The 25,401-nt window shown below is 40.2% G+C and overlaps 1 protein-coding gene across 3 annotated transcripts in view; it reads left to right on the top strand.

Annotated features, from left to right (window-relative positions):
• The window catches only part of zfpm2a (zinc finger protein, FOG family member 2a), a 173,087-nt gene that overhangs the window by 89,380 nt on the left and 58,306 nt on the right, over positions 1-25,401 (top strand). For all 3 annotated transcript variants that reach the window (XM_053611334.1, XM_053611332.1, XM_053611333.1), the window contains one exon: positions 11,592-11,716. In XM_053611334.1, coding sequence (XP_053467309.1) covers positions 11,592-11,716 — 125 coding nt within the window. The remainder of the gene's footprint in view (positions 1-11,591; positions 11,717-25,401) is intronic.

Consider the following 25,401-nt stretch of genomic DNA (forward strand, 5'->3'; position numbering starts at 1 on the left):
GCTATAGGAATATAATCAACAGTGTGATGGCAGTTACCAACCAGAAGCTGATTGTTTTTCAACAACAGCAACAGTATTTTATTCCTCTTATATCACTGTGATTCGCAAATCTAAATCTGAATCAAATTTTGTATTTATTAAAGAACGAAATGTCATACTTTTTTTTTTATAATTTTATAAGTACCAAGCTAGTTAATTGCCTTATAGCCACTATAAACAATCATTCTCTCACCATCATCTCTTTTCTTTCTCTCTCTTGAAGAAACCACTTCAGAAACCATAAAAAGTGCAAAGTCCTCTGACCTAAAGACTTATCAGAAAACCTATTACAAATGATGACTATTACAAAGTTCTGACATTGGAGATGTTACAAAAAAACTCCTCCATATCAGCAATCAAGCGTCCTCCATGCAAGTCTCTGTATACGTTGCTACTATAGAAACGATAACGTGTGCTGCTATAGAAAATGAAACAACTCTTTATGACTAATCATAATAGAGAATTCAACAGCGCTGGATTTTGAATGGTTTTGCGGACGCTCCAAATGACCCTGTGCCATTTATACTCGTTTTTCAGATATACCTTTTGGACACAGTCGTGTAATTTCTTCTCAAGTGAAGATGACACTGATGGCCGGGATATGATTTTACAATAGAAGGAACAAATTTTGACCGCTGCCTATCCAGCTAAATGTTTTGCGACTTAAAATATATATCATTAAACTAAAACAACCTATCGTTAGTATTTTTTGTTTGTTTGTTTGTTTGTTTGACCGAATATTGCCTTGTCATTACATGAGTAAGTCTAACGGTTGCTTGTTCAGTGTTCTACCAATTAATTAGCTAAGTGAATGAGCAGTTTGCACATGGCAGCCATCCACGTGTGTATTTATTGGCTCACGCCTCCATGATTTGTGACTTTCGCATGTTTATCTTCGTCCACTTAAACTCGTCATGCAGCAACACGGACTGCTTTTGCTAGTGAATACATTTTTGCGCTTTTTTTTTGTTGTTGTCCTTTTTCATTCAAAAGAACGTTTTATTCAGTCAGCTAATACTCGTATTCACTACACAAAATAAATGTGTTAAATCCTTTCCCAATATTGCTAGACCATCCAAAGGAAGTCGTGCCACCGTTTGCAAATGGATTCGATGGTCAAAACTTCCTCTCCGAAGAATGAAATTTGAGTCCAGCAGAAGGATTTTGCTAGAGATAGTGAGCATAAAGAGAAAGAGGGCTGGGGTGAGAGAGAAAGAGAGAGAGAGAGGGGTAAAAAGGTCCTCCTGTGTTTTAACACAAGTGTCTGAACAGGAGATAATGGCGAGACTGTGGGATATAAATGATGCATTTGCTTCTCTCAGCCCCGATAATGGTGGTTTTGGGGAAAGGGGGGGAAAGTTCATCGCTCTCTTATCAAAGCGCTCTGACATTTCTCCTTCAGCTGTAAAATTTCATATCGCATATCTCTCTCTTTCGAGCTTGAAGGCCCTTTTTTGTGGAGCAATACGCCACATTCCATTTTTGCCCCATATGCTTTGGCCAGTATATTAATTTAGGGCCCTGTTTGGCCCCACTATAGTGATGTTCTCGATAGCTAGAACACCGTTTTCACTTTTCTTATGACTCTCATGGCTTCTAGAAACTGCTAGATATCTGTGAGTTGTTTATAACACACTGCTGTAGCGTTTAGATTTGGTTCTTGTGTTCAATTATTGAAGAAAAACCTTACAGTTAATATTGTCAGGGGTTCTCAAACGTTTTTCAGTGCTTTTTACTCTAGAAATTTTAAATTTTTTTTAAATAAATGCATGGACCCACTCAGTACAGAAATATTTTATATACATAATATTTTATGAACTACTCAAGTTAAGGGTGGGCGATATAGTGAAAATATCATATGTTTATTAAAGACATTTCTATGATACATTATATGTATCTCTATATATAGGTTTGCTAATGTCTACAAAAAATAATTGTATTTCTGTTTTTTTTTTTGTAAAAAATCAAAAATCAAAAAGGAGAAATTTTTACATTTTAAAGCTTAAGTATAATATTGTAACATCAAATCAGCTGTGTCCAGTCAGTTCGTAATTATTAATTATCTTTTAATAAAATGAAATCACATATTGTGATAACTTGATGATTAATTATATCATCCCAGCCCTAACATAAATATTAGACTCATTATTCAAATGTACACAATAATAGTCTGACTACCTATCGAATCCATAGAGCTTTTTTATTCATGAACTTTCCACTGACAGAACAAGTTGACATTATGTGTAGGTCTAATATCTATGAGAACTATGTGATCATTCTAATAACATTTTTTTTTGGTAACAAAAAATAAAATAAATAAATCAATCAAATGTACAGCCCCTACTTTGAGAAGAACTGGTCTGGGACAGACATTATATGAGTTGGATTCTTTATAACATTCTGTTTCACTCAACATTATAACAATAATATAATAATACATATTATACAGAGGAATTATTATAAAGGGTTCTAACCATGTTTATGTCACTTTGTACCTGCTTTCATTATCGATTACATTACCCCTTTTATCCCGTTCAGAATGAAAGAAATTGCATTTTTAGAGAGAAAAAAAATCACATAAAAGCTGAGTACTTGTGAGTACTAATTTTATTTATACAGTATAAAAAAATATAATGGCCATGTCAAAACCCACTCAGACAACTCTATCAAAGATATAGCATGAAATGTATAGCATTTAAGGGGCTCACGGTGGCTTAGTGGTCAGCACGTTCGCCTCACACCTCCAGGGTCGGGGGTTCCGTGCTGCGGGGGTTTCCTCCGGGTACTCCGGTTTCCTCCCCCAGACCAAAGACATGCATGGTAAGCTGATTGGCATGTCCAAAGTGTCCGTAGTGTATGAATGGGTGTGTGAGTGTGTATGTGAGTGTGCCCTGCGATGGATTGGCACCCTGTCCAGGGTGTACCCCGCCTTGTGCCCGATGCTCCATGGGATAGGCTCCAGGTTCCCCCGTGACCCTGAAAAGGATAAAGCAGTATAGAGGATGGATGGATGGATAGCATTTATTATTATACACATGAAGTTTGTATGTAAAGCTACGGCTGTTAACCTCACCTCTTGCCCGAGCCTTAAACATTTTTTAAATGTGCCTGTTTGCGAGATCGTGTCAAATCCTCATGACACCTAAGATTTAGCTTTATTTATTTATTTATTTATTTTTAGACTTTTACCCCATTTCTTTTCCAATTTGTTCTTGCTAATTCCACTCACTAGCTAACTCATACCCCATCACATGACAGCTACCAACTAAGCAGGGCGGGGCAATCATGTGCTTCCTCCGAGGTGCATAAAGCCAAGCTTTGCATCTTTCTGAACTGCTGCTCATGCAGTGTCTCGGGGCTACAGAACACATTCAGGTGAAAGCTATCTACCTTCTTCCACATACATGCGCTCACAGATGCCCACGATTGGGTAATGTCACTGACAGGGGAGAGAGAGTATGCCCGTCCTGGCCAATTTTGCTCACTTGGCTCCCGACCACGAATGGCTGCAGCATCATCATGATTTAAAGTCTCAATTTTGAGATGATGGGGTGAATGCTTTTCAGTTGCATCACCCAGGAGCCAACACATGTATTAATTGATTGTTTACATTCTAACAAATTATATTAATTAATACAATTTCAGTTAAGGGAACCTTGATGTAAAGTGTTACCAAGGTGTCCTATCTTTGACCCTTTAATTTGAGTTGATTTTCATGGTATTGAGGTTCTTGTATGAATTTGATCCTATAGATCTTCATATGACATATCGTTGCTTCTATCATTTGGGACTTTCTCCAGCAAAAAAGACAGAATGGCAGTCCACACTGTCAGAAATAATGGTACTGTTCCTTGTTGCTGGGGTGGTACCATCAAGGGTGCATCTTTTGTCCCTTTTTATCATGTGGTGTACCTTTTAATTAGCTTTTAAAGAAAAGCTTTAAAGATAAATCAGTGGTCCTTAAGGTCTAAATATGTACCTTAAAATATTTTTTAAGATATAAAGATACAAAATGTGTCCCTTTGATGATTACCACCCTAGGGACAAGTACAATATGCTGAGAGTGTATGATAGTGGCACAGTAGACAAGCTGCCATTTCAGGTCCAGTTACATATGTTGTCCAGTTTGCTTGTGCCCCTTTATGACTACAACCACCATACTTGTTTGTAATCTATAAACAGTGCACAGCCTGTCTGTTGTGATAATTGTAGGACATGTAGATCACTCTGAAAATGTTTTTCATAGCACATTACCACACTACTTGTATAACTGAATAGATGGGATAATAATAAAAACCTGACAACTCCTCGCAAACCATTTCACCATTAGTGATGAAGCAAACAGACGCCTACGTGGAGCATCTTTTTGAGGGTGCTATCACGAAGAGGATCTGCCCCCAAACAAAAGGGACATTCATGCCTCTGCCAAGTATCTGCGGAGGGAAGGGGCAGGCCTCAGAGTGGAGCGACAGATGATGATCTTATCAAGGGAGGAGGAGAACGATGGAGGGATTTACGGGTGGACCAGAGAGCTTGCTCTTTGGTCAAATTGTCAGGTGTTCCTTGCCAGGATTGTGGCATTTTTGTACTAGGTAATGAGAGATCTGGAGTGGTGGGGCCTTGTGATGCATACACAAATGTAAAGGGTTGGAAAATGGCGTACAGTAGACAATGTATATCAACATTAGGTTTAAGGGATTGTAAAGCATATTTTTTATATATACACACATATATTTATATACTACACATACATAGCTTGACCACTGCACACTCATTCCATTTATACAATGCAATCTTACTTCAATGGTTGTTTGGATGGTTAAAGGTTCAAGCTTTCTAAAAGAGTTGACGTGAAATATTTCCTAAAAGGGAAACCTAGGGTTCAAGACTCTCTAGGGCAGTAGATATTTTCTTGTCCTAAGTTCATCCCAGCAACAGTTTTTCACCTAGTGAAGCTCTATGTTAATGTCTAGTGCATGTTCCTATCTTGTGTTACTGTCAGAGCTCTTCTTGCTAAATGTGAAGAGGTTTTGCCCAAAAATAAAAAGTCAGAGGGGAAATTTTTACGACCTCACTGTATACTAGTTCCAGAAGGAGCCAAAAAACATTTACATAGTCCTTGCTGTGGAATCAAAACAGCAGAGGGTGGAGCTAGACCTAAACAAACAACTCTTATGAGTCAATCCCTACCCCTAACTGACAAGACACTCAACAACAAACACACTTCTCCAGACTGAAACACACTGAGTTGTCTCAACCCCCTGGACTTTGGGTTCAACTATGCCCAGGTATACGAAACTGCATCTGGTCTGACTCCACCACTGGGATTTTTGGTCAGACTCCACCTAGGTACAGGAAACTGCATTAGGTTCGACTCCACCACCAGGACATTTGGTTAGACTTTGCCCAGGTATGAAAATCTGCATCTGGTCTGACGCAACCCCCTGGAATTTTGGTTTGACTCCGCCCAAGTACGAGGAGCTGCATCAGGTTTGACTCCACCCCATGGACTTTTACTTCATCTCTGCCCAGGTACGAGGAGCTTCATCAGCACTGATTAAGCTCTGGAACCATAAAGCATGGACATGTTCATAGTGAGGGAGATGGAAGCTTACAGCCATCTCTCACTCATTTTGGTAGTCACAACATTAAACATAGTTTGTAAAATGTGAAAATTTGAAAAACTTTTTCATGGAGTTCATTCCACCTAACTGTCGCCAAAAATTGCCCACGCACATTGAAAATGAATGACTCCTGGCTGCTTTGTTGTATCATGTCTCTGCTGGTTTGAATGCAGGCATAAAAAATATATATATACATATAAAATCTGGCCTTCAAAAATAATTTCCATGTTAAATCTGTTCAGATTATATTAAAGATATCTTTACTACCTGTGTTCAGAAATTTTAAGAATTCTAATGATAAAAAGCAATATCATTAACCCTTATGCAGAGTTTTGAAAAGGTGTGAAAATCAACCTTGCCCCTTGATCTAAATTTAACCATTCTTAGCTTAGCTTGTTTGCAAGATGGTGTTGAATCGGTAGAGTATTATTCCTATAACCACTCGAACAGCCCAAAGAAAATATCCCCCTAAAAAAACACCCTCCAGATTGGAGCTCTAAATGGTCCACCGGTCAGAGTGAGCAATCTTTTCACGACTATTTCTGACCTCAGCGATCCAGTGGCCTATGCCACATCATTCTTCACGGGCTCACGAGCTTACATCTCCAAACATGCAGACACACACAGCTCTGACCGCACATGCTGGAGATAAGACGCCGTTGGATGACACCACTGTTTATCCCCTCGCAGTGTATCTGGAATGATGATGGCTGTCTGGAAAGCGGCAGCATTTTCCCAGCCTTTCCATGATGGATCAGTGCAGATATTCTCCTGCTGTATATCTCGATCTCATTATCCATAAAGAGACGACATCTAAGCGCTGGTGCCGAATGGAGGGACGAAGGGAGGTGTTGATTATGCGTCCCAGGGGCTGGCCGTGATAGCGCAGTCTCTCCTCTTGGGTTTGTTTCGAATCCACAACAGCTGGGAGGAAGCGGCCTTGGAACGGCCCACAAACGACTGGCAAATGATCACAATCCGACTCCAAATACCCTCCTGCCACATGCGCAGCTCCAAACAGATGCATGGACAAACACCAACTGCAGCAAGGACTGTGCTGAACGTGTCAAGCGGAGGCAAAAAGGAGCGTGTGTGTGAGTGTTTTAAGGCCAGGAGGTCTTATCAGAGTAGGGACACACTTGCAATCAGGAAGTGAGGAGAGATTTTGTGTATTTATTTTCATGAAAATGATGAAATCTTGCAACCGTCTTGCAGTAAAATCAGCAGAGATGCTAAGTAGTGAAGAGAACCCTCCTTCCCATAGCCCCGTTTTGTACACTAAGGTACAGATTGCTATACTAAGCTTGACTAATCCTTACAGATTTAAAGATTCATATCTCTGATATGTCTGATAACCCTGTCGAAACTTTGTCATTCATTTAACAAGAACGTAACACTACAGTAGACCAATGCTTTCCATATATTCTAAGCTGCTCTGTGACCTACAGTGCTGTGAAAAAGTATTTTTCACTTATTTCTTCTGTTTTTGTGTAGATCTCATACCAAATTGTTCCAGAAATTACAACAAAATCTAAGATAAAACAAAGGCAACCAGAGTAAACACAAAATACAGTTTTTAAATAATAATGTTATTTATTCAAGCAAAAAAGTTATCCAATACCAACTGGGCCGGTGTGAAAATGTATTTGCCCCCGTAGTTAGTGATTCCCCAAATCTACGAAACTGCATTCATAATGGGGTTCAGCTGCACAACCAGGCCTGATTACTGCAAACGCTATTCAATCAAATCAACACTTAAATAGAACTTTTTCAACAGCATGAAGTTGGTTAAAACCCAGTAACACACTATGCCAAAGTTGAAAGAAATTCCAGAAATGATGAGGAAGGTGATTGAAATACATCAGTCTGGGAAGGGTTACAAAGCTATTTCAAAGACTCTGGGACTCCGGGGAACCACAGTGAGAGCCGTTATCTCCAAATGGAAAAATAACTTGGCACAGTAGTGAACCTTTCCAGAAGAGGCCAATCTTCCAAAATTCCTCCAAGAGCACAGAAACTACTCATCCAGGAAGTCACAAAATAGCCAAGGACAACATCAAAGGACGTACAGGCCTCTCTTGCATCAATAAAGGTCATTGTTCATGACTCCACTATCAGATAGACACTGGACAAAAATGGTATCCATGGAAAAGTGTTGAGGCGAAAACCACTGCTAACCCAGAAGAACATTAAGGCTTATGTGAATTCTGCCAAAACACACCTTGATGATCCTCAAAGCTTTTGGGAGAATGTTCTGTGGATTGATGAGTTAAAAGTGGAACTGTCTGGAAGACAGGGATCCTGTTACTTCTGACGTAAACCAAACACAGAATTCCACAAAAAGACCATCATACCTACGGTCAAGCATGGTGGTGGAAGTGTGATGGTGTGGGGATGCTTTGCTGCTTCAGGGCCTGGGCAACTTGTAATAATTGAGGCAAACATGAATTCTGCTCTCTACCAGAAAAACCTAGAAGAGAATGTAAGTTGGAACTCAAGCACACCTGGATTATGCAGCAATACAATGATCCAAAGTATAGGAGTAACTCCACCTCTGAATGGCTCAAAAAAGTCCTCACTTGAACCAGTTGAGACGCTGTGGCAGGACCTTAAACAGGCCGTTCATGCTCTAAAACCCCCAGTGTGGCTGAACTAATGCAGAGAAGAGTTGGTCAAAACTCCACCACAGCACTATGAAAATCTGATCTCCAGTTATCAGAAGCATTTGGTTGCAGTTATTGCAGCTAAAGCTGGCACAACAAGATTTTATGTTTGAGGGGGAAATTAGTTTTTCACATGGGTGATAGGTGTTGGATAACTTCTTTTTTTTTTTTTTTTCTTCAGTAAAAAAATACCTAAAAACTGTATTGTTTGTTTACTCCAGTTGCCTTTGTTTTATGTTGTATTTTGTTTGAAGACCTAAAACTATTTAGTATAAGATATACACATAAACAGAAGAAATCAGGATGGGGCAAATACTTTTTCACAGCACTGCATTTAAAATCAAATGGGTTTTAATGTAAAGTCAGACATTACACATTATATTGAACATTATGTAGTATAACAAGAAGACATTAACTTTCAACAACCGCATATAGAGAGCCACTCACAAAAACAATACAGCAGGATAATTAGCAAATCAGCCATTGGACCAACAACATAGTCAACCACATTGTTAAACCAACCACATGTTAAACCAACCACATGTTAAACCAACCACATGTTAGACCAACCACATGTTAAACCAGGCTAATTCAAATCCATGATTATTAATAAAAACCTGTAGGAATGTAACTGCTGTGTAACTTACTGAAGAGAGAATGCTAACAGAGACTGATCAGCTAATGCAAATTAAGCCAGTTTTTCTTTATCTACAGAGACCTTCAAATATGGCTGGCTAGTTTGGTGACCTACTTAATCTCACAGATCTTGCTGTCAACATAGACGTCAGTCATTTACATATGATGGCAAGTGACCCGTTGGATGCATGTCATTATCGAGGCGGCTGTGATATTTAGCATACAAGTCACCTTAAGCACGAGCAAGGGAATGCTGGTGAATTTCCATACCGGCGATCCGACAAGGCCGAGTGTTGGTGATACATTGCTGATATTTAAAGAGAGAAAAAAAAATGCCCTGAAGTAGGTCAGTGTAAAGTTCAGGGCTCACGTCGGTCCTTCAACCTAACAAAATGCATGCGAGATGAGCACGACGGCAGATGATAGTGTTTACTACAGATCTTATGGAATGGTACACTGTCTGATTTCAGCTAATGATATCCTTCATGATCTTTAACTACTCAGCAGTTGATTGCCCATTGACAAGGAATAAAATAGCGATTATAATAATAATTATGGGAAAAAGTGGTGCCAAAAGAACTGGAAGAAGATACTCTGAGGATACTCAGATGGCTCAGTGGGTATAGAAAGTTAGCAGGGACTGGTATCACAACTTAGTTCATTTTGATCCTCAAGACACATGTCCCGGAAGCTCACATTTGAGCTGCATATGTCTACTCCCCTTCCATTCCTTCCAAACAGACCCTCATGATACAGAGATGTCGTTATCATAACTGTTTGATTAATCGTCATCCTGGAAAAGTACACTAAATCAGCCTGATAAGATAGCGTGGCTCGGGGAGCTAGTGGAGCGTTAGCCGCAGCACAGCTAATTAAGGCTGAGATCTGTGCAGCTCTAACAAGAGGCCTTGGCCTCTTCCTAGAAAAACAGAAATAGACCCCTTAGAGGCAGCCAGAAGGCCTGTAATGTCTCAGTGAGGCTTTATCAGTGAGGAGGAGGCGCTCATACAGGAGAGGTTAGCATCCTGTCGCTTCGATAAAGTCCATCTGATGGAGAGCAGCTATGAGGACAGGTGGACACAGTGTGGAGGTTGTGCCATACACACTCACTCTTTCTCTCTCTCTCTCTCCCTCTCTTTCACATGGCTAAAGAAAGAGGCCCATTACAAGAATTATCAAGACTTTCACAGCACATGCATAGATACTCTTAATGGTTGTGTAATAATTAGCATATGAAAGAGGAAAAGTGATCCCAAATCAAGTATGATTTTTAATCAGGACAAGTGCACATGGACCATGTGACATGTGATTTGTGATAAGGTGTACTCATTCTGATTTCTGATTCCGCTAGAAAAAGAACTGCAAGCTTTAATGCAATTTACACACACACACACACACATATATATATATATATATATATATATATATATATTTGTGTATATGTATATTACTCAAACAAAATTCTATCATTCTATACTAATAAGTTAAAACGTTAGCTTTTATTATATGTATATTTTTATTATGATTAGAAATAAATCCATGTACAATCCAGTGTACCTAGCACACAACTCTAATGCTAGGGTGGAAGGGAGTCAAATTCGCACATGCGCAGTACAGCTCAGTTTTACTTCCAGCCCATGTAGCCATCCCTGTCGCCATTATTGTTTAAAGTTCCTACTAACAGACAATACAATGAACAATGTGTGTTATCGTAACCGCAGATTTCTATAAAAATGTGACTCATTGCAACAGTTTGAACATGAAGAAAATTGGCGACGTATAGGGGATGCTCCGATTTTACTCATATTTCATAGTTGATTTTCTCTCAAACAATTAAACAGCTGATTTATTGTACTTTTAATTATTGTACTCCTTAACAATGTGCATCAGTTAATTGTAATTGATTGGATTTTTAAAACTGATAGACGCTGCAATGTGGTAGGAAGCCTAATGTGCATTCTATAGAACAGGGTACTTATGCAGATTTGGAAAAGTCCAGTATAGAAATTCAGAAAATGTTGTGGGAAATGTATGGATATAAACTAAAGATACTATGTTGATTTAGTTTAATTTAGTTGACAATACAAAGCAAAATTATATCTCAGCTTGTCTGTTAAGGGTACAGTACATTTATTGACTTCTGTTGTGGTCCGTGACCGTGGGCAGCACGGTCTGATCCTGAACTTGAATGACTGTTTTGTGGAGTTTCCCCATGTTCTCCCGTTGTTCATCAGGGTTTCCTCCAGGTTCTTTGGTTTCTTCCTCCTAAAACTATGCAGGTAGGTGGATTGGCAACTTTAAATTGCCCCTAAGTGTGAATGAATGAGTGTGTGCATGGCGTTTCATGTTGGACATGGTGTTCCGGGTGTATTCCTCAGTCATCCCAAGTGTTCCGCGGTAGGCTTCTGGATCTAGGTGGTTACTGAAGGTGAATGAATGACTGACAGTAAGGTTCTAACGAGTTCCTCACCTTTTGGAATAGGAAATAATAAAATGAACTTGGGGAAAAAAGGTCTGAATTTTCCTCTGCAAGAACCCTGTTTAAATTGATACTTTTCACTTAGTAAGAAAATTCCTGTTATTCTTGTGGATTAGGACATCGCATGATGGCTGTAACTTTGTCTCACAGGAGAACTAGACCTGTTGAATAAAGATGGCGAGCGGCGAGTCCAGAGTCGTCAGCAGCTTCCTGTAGGGACCACGTGGGGGCCGTTCGATGGCAAGATCGAGATGAGCACTGATGGAACAAACCTGGTACGTTCCTGTTTTTCTCTTTCCAACTTCCAACAATTGCGCTAATGCCGATTTCAAATCCAGACGTGCTAAGCAGTTTCAGGTGCAATAAGGACACATTCTGCCAAAAATATTGAACTTAAACACGTGGTTTATGCACCATGTACAAGGCCACACACATAAGTATGATTTTGACGTCATAGTTATAGTTCAAAGAGCAGTCAATTTAAACACTTATTTGACCTCATTTTAATTATTCAAAAATAGCCAGTACATCATTTCTGTAATATAATTGTGAATTGAGAAATTGCTCCAAACACCCAAGTCTTATGTTGGAGGAAAAAATGATAGTTTAGTATTTATCCACTTTAAGTTTTAATTTTAAATGAGTCAAATGCCATATTTGTATTTACATGCTCCTAATTCCTTGGTTTCCAAATGTCAGATTTGTTCGCTGGTAGACTCGTGTTTCTTTTCCTCAAAGTTCCCTCATTTCCTATTTCTGCTTTCTAGAAAGTTCCCAGCACGGGAACATTTGAGCCAGTTATGCCGAGTTAATGAAGAGAGAGCACGAGAGGGAGAGAAATGAAAACCTCCCATGACATTTGAACACAAACCAAACACATGGCTGCGACTGTCTCCGAGTCAAATTGGCCTCCAACAGAAGCCTTTGAAGTGGCTCTATTTTAACCATTTAATCTGCATATTTTATGACTAAGTGCTTTAATTGGTGAATGTTGAGTGGAGGCCAAGCCTCGATTGAACAAAATTATGATCTGTTATGTTTGATGGTAATTTTCAGTCCGGCTCAACAAAAAGCAGTTAGTGTTGAGTTTTCTTTAACTGTTTAAAAAGGTGGAGAGAGAGAGAGCGAGAGAGGGAGAGAGAGAGAATACATGCTGACCCTGCTCATCTGAAGTCCTTTAGGCTTTACCATTCCTTTTGAATGTGGATTAATTAAGAACCACTTATTAAAAATGGTAACGAATCTCAAATTGATCCTGATATGAAACATAAGGAAGTGCCCATGCGGAGTTTGGCCTCTGAGGCACTGTTCTCGAGGACTACTTCAATGTATGACTTTATTCAATCATTTTCCTTAACAATTAGCATTTTCTTTTTCTTTTTTTTTAAACTCTAAAACGGACCGAAAACAGTTTTAATTTAAATACTGTTCTTAATGTATTTATACTGTACATTCATGATAAACATTTGGGACGGGAGTGGAACCTGATGTGACGTTCTGCAGTTGTAGGCCATCCTCCTCAAGATCGATGTGATGTGCATTTTGAGATGCTTTTCTGCTCAGCACGGTTGTAAAGAGTGGTTATTTGAGTTACAAAAGCTTTCCTGTCAGCTCAAACCAGTCTGGCCATTCTCTTCTGAGCTCTCAACAATCGACAAGGCATTTCTGCCTGCAGAACTCGCTGGATGTTTTTTTGTTTTTTGCACCATTCTGTGTAAACTCTAGAGGTTGATCTAGAGATTGTTTCTGTTGCATTTGATTATTTGATAAGTATTACTATACAGTACCAGTCAAATCTTCCTGTGTCAAGGTTTCCTGTATTTTTACTACTTTCCTCATTTTACAATCATATTAAAGATATTTATACATAGCCTGGTAAACCACAGCTGTGTAAAATCTGATTAAAATGTCTTGAAGATCCTGAAAACCCTACCTTCAGTGAACTCTGTCCAAATATTTTGACCTTGACTTGTACTGTATACCACGATAAGCATTGTATTATATTTCTGGTTTATTAATGATGTCAAAAGAGTGACGAGCTTCAATATGACCCCTGAAGGTTAGGATTTCAAAAACAAAATGAGACGATCACCGAGATCAGACGTTCTTGCACACCATGCGAAATTGCCATCTTTATAAAAGGTGACCCTTGTCTGCTCTTTTTTTTTTTCCTTCTGAATTTCTAAGCCGTTACGAAAAACGCGTGACCCTGACTGCTTTAAAATCAGACTGCCATGCCAAATGCATTCGATCTGAGCCGCTGAGGTAACCAGGCGATATCGTCTCAACTTTGGCGGTTGGTGGTACATGAACCGTCACCTCACTATCTCTTTGTCCTAATATCGCCTGATAATCAGAACGGGATTGCTCATCTGTGTGAAGACGGGAGGTTGTGGGTTCAGTCTGAAGGGATCGGATCCAGTCTCTGTAGACGGTTGAGAAGGTATTGAGGCTCGAGCAGGCCAACAGTGAGAGACGGTGATGCGTAGACAGTGGGTTAATGTAGCCTCCTTAGATTGTGATGAAATTGGAGAGAGAGACATTAGAGGCAGAGTGAGAAAGAGAGAGAGTTCATAAGTAGAAAAGTAGCACACTGTATCAAAGTACATGACTGCGGATGTATGAACAGTTTCACAATATCTACAATAAAGTTAGATGTAATACGGTATATTGTAACTTGGTAACCCAAAGAAATGTGATTTCTGTTTTGAGGGGTTTTATTTTGTTTTGTTTTTTTTAATAAATAAAAAAGTTGGATTCGGGCAATATTCTGGAAGTATTGATGATATCCCTGACGTCCTTTGAATGTGCAATATAGTAAATATTATCACAATTAAAATACTACATAAGGACTTAAACATGACAGAACGGGCTGTTATGCAAAAATAAATAAATAAATCAAAGACTGGGTGGCATGATGGTGTGTTACCACCCCAAAGATGATCATTTTCCAATAACACCACATCCTGAAGTGGTTTATTCTTCTTATACCACAGATCTTTACCAGTGCTAACAGCTAACAGTACTTATTAAAGAATGATAATGAGTCTTAATTGGTCAGCTATACATTACAGTACAGTGAAATTCTTTTCTTCACATACCCCAGCATGTTAGGAGGTTGGGGTCCGAGCGCAGGGTCAGCCATGATACAGCGCCCCTGGAGCAGAGAGGGTTAAGGGCCTTGCTCAAGGGCCCAACAGTGGCAGCTTGGCAGTGCTGGGACTTGAACCCCCGCCCTTCCGATCAGTAACCCGGAGCCTTAACCAGCAATCCACCACTTAAACCCCGGAAGACACGTCACGAAGCATTTATAGTTACATTTTTTTTTTTTTAATTGCTGAGAAAGCACGACGTGCAAATCTGTCCATCCTGAAGACTCAAAGGAACAGCTTTACCTCTGACTGTTACAAAGCACTGACACTGGAGACCCCTTCCAAAAATGTTCAATAAACATCTGCTCACAGAAAACGTAACCATATCGACAATTATACGGCTTTTAAAAATCAGTTCATGTGGACCATTTGTCATACAAGTCGAGCGCATAGATATAACCCATATGATCTAGATATGAATATCTTGAGTAATATCTGGTTCGATGCCCGACATTCCTCTTATTGTATTGTCATATTCTGCTTAATTGTTATCGTTGATAGGGTGTGTACAGTACCAATGCTCCTCTGCTTTTACTTTAGTACTGTCAGTTTCATTACTCCTGATTACAACCAGCTTTGGCAATATTGTAACCGATGCTGTTCTGCCAAGTTAACGTGAATGAAAGTGAATGGAATTGAAGCGAGAGAGAGACCGAGAGAGAGAACAGAAAGAAAGTGTGACAAACAGGCTGAGGGAAAATCATGGAGAAAGAGAGCTTGAAACAGAGAAATTGACTGAAAGAGGTAGAGGAAGGGAAAGTGGCAGACCGAGAAAGTCTGAGGGCATCTGAAGGTTTTGATGAAGTGAGCAGAGACCAGGTGGATGCTTGGAGTTTTTGCTGTGGTCCCAGCAAAGCGTGACATTGTGTGTGTGAGGGTGTTTGCAGGTGGGTAAATGATCCGTTCAAATGATTTACGAGCCGGTGAGTCACTGCTCACAAATGTTCCAGTTATTGATTTAATACAGTGAAATGTTTACTGTGACGCTGTTAGAAAAGCGACTGTACGCTAGTGTTTCCTGCCCATCATATATCATAGTTAAAGTCAGTTATTACAATTGTTTTCCAATCTTTTATTCAAATAAGACAATTTATCTACCATCGGGTCATTCCAATACCATTCATACAGTGGCAAGAAAAAGTATGTGAACATTTTGGAATTTCATGGTTTTCTGAATAAATTTGTCATAAAATGTGATCTGATCTTCATCTAAGTCAAAAGTATTGACAAATATAATGTGTCTAAAATAATAACACAAAAAAAATTCTGATCCCTCATGTCTTTATTGAACACACTCATTCAACATTCAAAATGGCAGTGGAAAAAGTAAGTGAACCCTTAGAATTAATAACTGGTTGACCCCACCTTGGCAGCAATAACCTCAACCAGGCGCTTCCTGTAGCTGTGGATCAGACCTGCACATCGTTCAGGAGGAATTTTAGCCCATTCTTCCTGGCAGAACTGCTTTAGCTTTGTCATATTCTTTGGACGTCTCGTGTGTATGACTCTCTTCACATCATTCCATAGCATCTCTATTGGGTTGAGGTCTGGGCTCTGACTTGGCCACTCCAAAAAGGCGGATTTTGTTTTTCTGAAGCCGTTCTGTTGTGGACTTGCTCCGGTGTTTTGGGTCGTTGTCCTGTTGCATCACCAAACTTCTACACAGTTTCAGCTGACGTACAGGCATTCTCACATTATCCTGAAGAATTGTCTGATATACTTGGGAATTCATCTTCCCCTCAATGATTGCAAGCTGGCCAGGCCCTGATGCAGCAAAGCAGGCCCAAATCATGATGTTTCCTCCAGCATACTTTACAGTTGGGATGATGTTTTCATGATGATATGCCAGGCCCTTTCTACGCCAGATGTAGTGCTGTGTGGTTTTTCAAATAGTTCAATCTTAGTTTCATCAGTCCACAAAATATTTTGCCAATACCGCTGTGGAGTGTCAATGTGCTCTTTTGCAAACTTCAGGCGTGCAGCAATGTTCTTTTTAGTAAGCAGTGGCTTCCTTCGTGGTGTCCTGCCGCAGACACCCTGCTTGTTCAATGTTTTGCGTATTGTAGACCCATGAACAGAGATGTTGGCCAGTTCCAATGATGCCTTCAAATCTTTGGCTGTCATTCGGGGTTGTTTCTTTACCTCACTGATGAGTCTTCGTTGTGCCCTTGGTGTCATTTTGACTGGGCGCCCACTTCTTGGTAGAGTAGCAACAGTCTCAAAGTGTCTCCATTTGTAAAATGTTTGCCTAACTGTAGACTGCTGAATTTCTAAAGTCTGTGAAATCACTTTGTAACCCTTTCCAGCTTTATGTAAATCAATTCTTGATCGTAGATCCTCTGAAAGCTCTTTTTGGCAAGGCATGGCTCACATAAGCGTGTGCTTCTTGTGCAGAGCAAACTCCAAAAGTTTGAGGCGTTTTTATCAGTCAAAGTAGCTGTAGTCCACACCTCCAAACTCATTTTCTTAACGAGACTCCAATTAGCTTTTTTGAGGTCATTAACTCAAGTGTTCACATACTTTTTCCACAAGCAGTATGAGGTTTTTTTTGGTTGTTCTCAATAAAGACATGAGGGATCAGAATTTTTTTTATTGTTATTATTTTAGACACATTATATTTGTCAATACATTCAGATCAGATCACATTTTATGACAAATTTATTCTGAAAACCATGAAATTCCAAAAGGTTCACATACTTTTTCTTGCCACTGTTTATTCATTCATTCACTGCGATGGGTTGCGATGCCCATCCAGGGTGCCCCCCGCCTTGTGCCCCGAGTCCCCTGTGATAGGCTCCAGGCTCCCCGCAACCCTGTGTAGGAAAAGCGGTACAGAAAGTGCCATTTTCCAAACTATATAAGATAGAAACCTAAACAAAAGCAAGAACTCAAGCTGATAAAATGTGAATAAATGATAGAGACTTTATTGATCACATATACATTACAGCGAAATTCTTTTCTTCGCATACAGGAAGCTGGGGTCAGCTATGATACAACGCCCGTGGAGCTAGAGAAGGTTAAGGCCCTTGCTCAAGGGCCCAACAGTGGTAGCTTGGCAGTGCTGAGGCTTGAACCCCCGCCCTTCTGATCAGTAACCCAGAGCCTTAACCGCTAAGCCACCACTGCCCTAGTTGGAATAAACTAATATGTTTTCAATTACAGAAAGCTAGGTTGGGGACAAAACTTCAAAATATAAAAGAAAAAATGAAGAATTCTACAAAAGTTCAATAGAAATCCAGAATCTACACGCATGCAAACTAGAAACTCCCCCACACACCACCCTCTTCTTCAGGTAAACCGGTGCTGCAAAGCTGACATTTGCATACTGGAATCTGATTGGCTCTTACATTTTATGACACATTAACACTTATCTGTCATATGTTCAAGACAGGTTTTTTCAAGTGTTTAATTTGTTTGCACTGGGAACGAAACATAATTAAAGAATTGGATCTTTAATTAAGAGTGTTTTCTAAAAGTTATGTTGACTATAAACTCATCTGAAGTTCAACCTGATTTCAATTGAGAATAAGTAGAGCACGGTGTCTAGGATTTCTGCTGAAAGTGTTGCTCTTGGGAATAAAATGTCTGCTTTTTGTGTACTCAGCATTACATCACATTAAGTCCTGGTACAGGCCTTTCCACTTGAGCGCTCTTGCTTAGACTTTTCTCTCCTTTTTTTCCCCCTCTCGTTTTGTTTGAGCGAGTGAGAATCAGAACTGGCCTGAATCCTGCAGAGCCTCTCCTTCTCACTCTCCTCTTCTCCCTTTTTTTCCCCCTGTTCTCTCCAGCCCTCTGTCTCTCTCATATCCCACAGATCAATTAGGTCATTAGAGCCCAATTACGCAGCAGGCCTTGTCCAGGTGAGCCACCATCTCTCTCTCTCTCTCACTCACACACACACACACACACACACACACACACACACACCTACCTCTCAAATTAACACAAATTAATGATGACACTGGGATATAAATGTCTGCTGAGCGGTGGTCGGTATGCCAGTGCGGGTCGAAGTTATCGAGTAGCAGGTGTCTCCATCACGGTAATTACCGGGCCTGGACTTACTGCGCCTCTCCTGCCCGGTGTCTGATTTAAGTGTCCATAATTGATTTGGAAGCAGACTAATAATGGAACCTGTTTTTTAGGAGGGACCTCTAAAATGGCCATTAGTGTGGCTTTCAGGCTCGACATGGCACTAATGAACGTATACGGTACAAATTATACTCTGAAAGCTGGGCTCTTGTTGTCGAGAAGCGCGCCCTGTTTTTCTGTATTCGGAAGGTTAGGAAGTAAAACGTACCTCCATCGGTTCTGTGGTGTGCATTACCCGCATGGAGAGGAAAAATGACAAGATACTGTCTTCATTCCCAGTGAGAGGGAGAGCGTGAAGGAGAGGCTTTTATTCTGTAATTTAGCGGGAGGTTAGGTGCGGAGGGCACGAACGGGAGGAATTCTTCAAGCTGTCACTCCTCCATTTATCACCTCCCTCTCTCCTCACCACTCCCTCTGACAAGGCTCATTGTTCGTGGCCCAAAGTTGAACAAGTATCAGCGTGGCCCGTTTCGTTTATTTATTTACTTTTTTTTTTTTTCCTCCTCTCCACACCAAAATTATATTTTTCTTCTTGTCATTACTTCATTAATCAGGGGCCTGAACTTCTGAAAAATGTTTTGTTTAGGAGGCTGCAATCTGTTTAGCAGTGCAGGGATATATGTGTGTGTGTGTGTGTTTGTGTGTGTATATGTGCGATACAGTGTGTGTGTGTGTGTGTGTGTGTGTGTGTGTGTGTGTTGTTAATCTGTGCCTGTGGCAGGTTTCCCCTCCGAAACGCAGCACTAAGCAGCGGTATCGCGCGCCTATTGTTGTAGCCTCTGTCATAGCAAGGAGAGCCTGATGCAGGCCTGGACTGGCCTGATAAGGAAAGAGTATTCAACATGGCTGGAAAGGAGAATCAGTGGGACTTGAGAGTGGAGTGTGGATGGAGCACACACACACACACACATGCACACATGCTCACACACACTCTGAAATGCATGCACACCCACGCTCTTTCTTATATCACTCTCACATGCCGGACCAATTATTTACAGTTCCATCTAATTATAAACGCACACTGTAGTTATATCCTCATAACTAAGGAAATATCTAAGCAGAGACAAGCTGAAGCAGTAAAATCTATTTTACATATTTCCATCAGCTTATACTTTATCAGTCTAGAAATCTCCCCTGTCAGTGGCTGGTAATGTAGTCTGGTATCAGGCAGTAACAGGATTTTAATTCCATGTTGGGCACACAAATGATTTTGGCGTCCAGAATGTGGCTTTATCTAATGAAATATTAGGCGGAGAACCAATTTGTGATTGCATGCTTCAATTACTTGGTTGGGCTTTGCCCCAATCGCCAGGCTGGGGCCACCTCAGATGGCTCAAATGGTAATGAACTTGCTATTTTTTTTTTTTTTTTCCAGAAACATTGCTATTCAGTTGGTTGCAAAAATGCCAGAGTGTGCAGTTAAACAAAACTTATCTCTGCATCGCAACTTGGTGTCAGGTTTTAGATCCAACAGCAGAAAAACAATATACACTGGCCATCGATGGTAAGTTATTCATGTGAAAAATAAGGAAAAGTAAACGAAAAAAAAAACCATCACTACACCACAAGTTGGATGACGATTCTAGATCTTAAAATCAGCCTACCACTGAACTCAGAGACTGCTTAAGAAGACTTCCTTTAAAATATGCCTCTCAGCTTCCTGGACAATCCAGCTCCAGGGGGATATAGTGGAGCAGGGTCGTGACCTTGCAGAGGAGGGGTATATGGGATGCATTGTTCTTTTTTTCATCTCTAAAGGTCCCCTCTCAGTGAGACGACAGGGTTGCGTTCATCGCACACAGCGTTTCCCAGGGCTACAGCTGAGCAGCGCTTAGATAATACATAGTCGACTTCATCTACAAGTGAACCTGACATTCAGCGCCCCCCCTCCCCCCTCTTTTTTTTATTTCCTCCATCAGCTCAGACAGGCAAGCAGATACAGCACAGGGACGATAAGCAGAAAAGCATTGTGACTCAAGTGACGGCAACATAGCTTGGCACGATCGCAGGAAATGATGTGATCGCATTTACCATGTCGCCAAATGCAGTGCGATGACTTGAGTGGAAGTTCGTGAATGCCATCCACTAAATACATGCCACAGGAATGTCATTCAATGTCTCTTTTCCTGGTTCTGGGGTGTAAGACTCAAAATAGTGATGTTTTATTTGCTGTTTTTTTTTTAAACGTTTTTTATTTGGCATGGTTCCTTAAGAATTTTGCTCAAAGCATGATCTTCCCAATTTGTTAGACACGCACCTTGTGAGACAGAAGGTTCAAGCTTATCTCAGGTCAGGGAAATGACAGCAAGAGGAGGAATTCTCAAGGGTGTGCTGGTTTAAGAGCAGGACAGACATGGAAACTTGTGTGTGTTGTCAAATTATGGTTATGCTAATGAGATGGGAAATTCCCTGAAGTAGGCTGGCCTGGTCTGATCTAACTGGGCTGAGGTATTTCAGGGTGACTGATTCATCTTCAGTAAGTACTTCATCCTGGTCAGGGTTGCAATGGATCCTGAGCCTACCCCAGAATACTGGGTGCAAGGTGGGATGGCACTCCAGTCCATTATGAGGCCAACATGCGACCAGTCGTTCACACTTAGGGGCAGTTTAGCATAGCCAATAACACCAATATGTTTTTGGGAGGTGGGAGTTAACTGGAGAACCCAGAAGAAACCATCAACAAGTGGCACAGCACAGAGGGTTCTTAACCTGACTTCAAGATCAGACCAAGATCAAACATGGAGCTGTGAGGCAGCAACACTACCCCCTGAACCATCATGCCACCCTTCTGGGTGACCCTGATCAGGAAGTAATTAGTCAGAGATTATTTGGAACAGAATGTCTCTCAGGTTATGCATAGCTGGAGAAGGCCTAAAAGAAATATTAGAGGGGCCTGTGACGCAAATCAGCCTACTATGTTCATCAAAACACCTTTAATATCCTGAGATACCTTCATCCGTAAGTCATAAAATTCAACCATTGGAATATATAACCATTGGTTTTGCCCCATATACGAAGATTTGCAAAAGTATCATTGGTAGCTTCAAGTGTTTTGAAATCAAGGACCATTTGGTGATCTTCAGGACATTAATCCGCTTTAATCAGGACATGATCAGTAAGACTGTAAACAGTATTTTCTCCCTTGGTTTGTACAACGGGATCTTGCCAAAGGTGTGGCCATACACCAATAAACTCTACAGCAAACATAGCCGAGTGTGATTGAGAGGGGTATGAGCGGCACCAGCTGCTTTGCCATCTGTCACTGTCAAGGCTCCCTTTATGGGACACCGAAGCATCTTCCTTGAAAAAGCAGCCGAGATAATCCGCAATTGTTCTTGTTCACAAACACGAGTCCCCCATTGGAATTCCACATTACACTCGGAGAGCGAGCTAATTGGTAGTGAAGCGAGTGAAGTGGGCGAGGTGGCTGGCTGACCCATTCATACACAAACACGCACATTTTTAAGTACCAATAACTGTTTGTGACATTTGAAATTTGGCAGTCCTTTTTAAAAGTCCATGTGGTTAACGTTGAGCGCTTTTTCCTTTTGGTTGTGATTTTTCTTTAGTCAATTTGCAACATTCTAGAGTGGCATTTGAGTTTTAAGCTTGTTTTCGAATGCAATGTATAATTCATAACATGACTTGCTTCCCCGTCTTAGATCTGACACTTCAATCTCATGGTGTCCCTCTGTGTCTTGTTGGCTAAGATATCAAAGCTTTAACCTTGCATCTTTCCAAAAAAAAAAAAGAGGGTATCCCTTATACTCTACCCCCTTCATGCCCTGGCCCCCCGTCAACCATCTCCAAGCTCAAACTTGGTTTTATTTAAAACTTGCGGTCACCCAACCACTCTTTCCTTTTTTTGGATGCCAATGCTCCTCCCATCCCATCACTCCAGATGGAGAAACAGCACCGAATGAAAGTATTCAGTGTGAAAATCGTGATTATTTTCTTGCTCGCACGGTCATCTGGTGCGCTATCGCAGACGGTTGTCTCGTGGAATAAAAACGCCCTATAGGGGCCAGAGAAGAGGACGTCTGGACAGCGTCTGGTCGTCTATCCCAGTGGTCTAGCACATCTTGTCTACAAGGCTGTCAAATATATAAATATATATACAGGAATATTTGGCTGCAGGGGTCGGTGGTAAACTTAATTGAGTAACAAAGAGAACATCGAACGCTTCTTCTAGCCTCCAACTTTCTGAGATTCATTGATAACGGAGTTCAGGTCTAATGCATCGGCAGGTGGCAAGTTCACCCTCTGTATCTTTTAGCCGTACCTCTGAGTAAATACCGCCGCTGTTTAAAGTGAATTTCTGATGATTTCTCGCTCAAAAGTGTGGCCTTAAAAATCATGCCATGCATCTAGTGCAGCCCCTCTGAGATTATGCAAATGGACGCCTCTGCAACAAAGGTGGCAAAGTTCACATCCAGTGCCGTCTTGAGCCTGGTTAAGTAATATCTTTGGCGTTCATTGGATTTAACCAGGCAGAACTTTGCGAAGTGTTTTAATAACCTCTTCTCAAAAGTAACACTTCCCAGAACTTTTCAAAGGTCACTTTGAAAACATCAGAGAATTCAGGAGTACTTTTTGCAAATAAGAATCCATGATTTAAACGAACCAGTTCCTTTAAATACCGCAGTCCTTTTATAGTCAGAAGGTGTTGCTTCATTTTCTATACCAGCAGCTCTGACAGCACTTCCGACCAGGTTTATATAAATGCGCTCGTACTACTGTAGTATGCTAGCGTTTGTATAGTAACAACACACACAGGGACTTGTATGGCATACAGTCCACATGAACAGTTAATAATAATTATTAATACAGTCAAGTTTTCTGTGAGGAAACATTTATTTAGCATTTTCGGAAGGAGTCTCTAGTGTCAGTGCTTCGTAACGGTAAAGCTTTTCAACAAAGGACGGAGTGATTAGAGGTTTGTCGGCAACATGACGAGCTATGTATGTTGTCTTATTAACTTCAAGGGATAAAAAGTATGACGTATTCTTTAACAAATCAAAAATTTGAATAAATCGGTAAATTGCTGTGGGAGGAATACTGTATGAGGAATAGAATCCATCCATGTATTGTGGTGTAATGTGGAATTTCCACAAGTGACCAGCACTATGTAATGGACAAGCCCTCCCAACAATCGTGCACTATATATTGAATAACATACGGTTTCAGACAGAGGTGTCAACTTATTAAATTCACTGGGGGTGCTCATGACAGCCTACAAATTTATAACATCACATAATTTCATATAATAATATCTTTGTCGTTATTTAAGGATTATATTGAGGTTTGCCCTATAGTACTCCTTGGGGGAGGAGCTTGGGTTTGACCATATTTAATAACAAATCATCGTTTACTGCTGCTGAAAGCTTATTCCAGCCACATCAATTTTTCTGTGTGAAACATTATCCGTTGTACTTTTTTTTTTCTTGTACAAGAGTATTTTGTCTATTTCGATCAGGACTGAAAAATTCTGAAGCCACATACTGGCACACAGAATTGTGTCAAAAATTGTACACTGCTGTAGGATATAGTTACCATATGAGGTGTAAATATTTGACCATGTGACCATATATAGATGGTTTATTGTTAATCAAGTGTGATATACATGTGAGTTTATGTTGGTGATGAGCTTAGTATTACGATTTGGCCAAACGTCACCCTTTCCCAGCTCACCAGCCATATCTATACAGCTCAACTTGTGTTTTCTCGTCACTATTTAGCAATGGACAGCCCACTGACAGCGTTCTTTGAGTTTATAAGCATACAGCATTAAAGGCAAAATGAGTCATTTATATAGACACTTATGTCATGGTATGCTGGGCATCTGCAGAGAATGTAACAATGGGGGGAAACAGCAATAAAAATATTAAAAACTTTTATTTTTTAAAAATGGGAAAAAACTTGTACATTTATTTCTATTTGTGTGTGTGTGTGTATATATATATATATATTATATATACACAGTACTGTGCAGAAGTTTTAGGCACATGCTAAGAAACGCCATAGAGCAAAGATGCCTTCAAAATAATAAAATTAAATGTTTCTACATTAAAAAAATACAAATACCGTAAAGAGCAGTATACAGTAGTAAATTAAACAAGGTCAATATGTGGTGTGACAAAAAAATAAGAATAGTAGTCTCCGGTACAGTTAGTGCAGTATTATAAGGAAATGAGCTGTAAGTTTTATTGAGCTTGTTGCAGAACCTGACACGGTTCTTCTGGAGACTTTGACTGTCGCACTCGCTTCTTATTTTTGCAGCAAAACCCAGCAGCTTTTATTGTGTATTTTTTTGTCTGAAAAGTGTCTCTTATGTAATATGCTGCTTTCTTTACTGACATTTTTCTGTAACATTTAATTTTGTGCTGGAAAACTAATGTTTGGGAATCGAACATGTTTTTTGTACTGACTCGATAATGTAGATATCATCAAATAAAAATCTGTAATAACCTTTGTGCTTAAAAAAAATAGGGTGCCTAAAACTTTTGCACAGTGCTGTGTATAGTAATATAAGGACATTTTTTGCAGTAAAGTGTGTGTGTGTGTGTGTGTGTGTGAGAGAGAGAGTGAGAGACGGAGAGAGAGAGAGAGGTGTGGTCCTAAAGGCAAGCTAAGCTTGCAGTAAACTGGATGACTTTAGACTTGGAGCATACTTCTACGCCTCAAGCTTTGGGAGAATCTAAGATGCTTGGAATTGG

This window comes from Ictalurus furcatus, chromosome 23, assembly GCF_023375685.1.
Source record: "Ictalurus furcatus strain D&B chromosome 23, Billie_1.0, whole genome shotgun sequence".
Taxonomy (NCBI): Eukaryota; Metazoa; Chordata; class Actinopteri; order Siluriformes; family Ictaluridae; genus Ictalurus; species Ictalurus furcatus.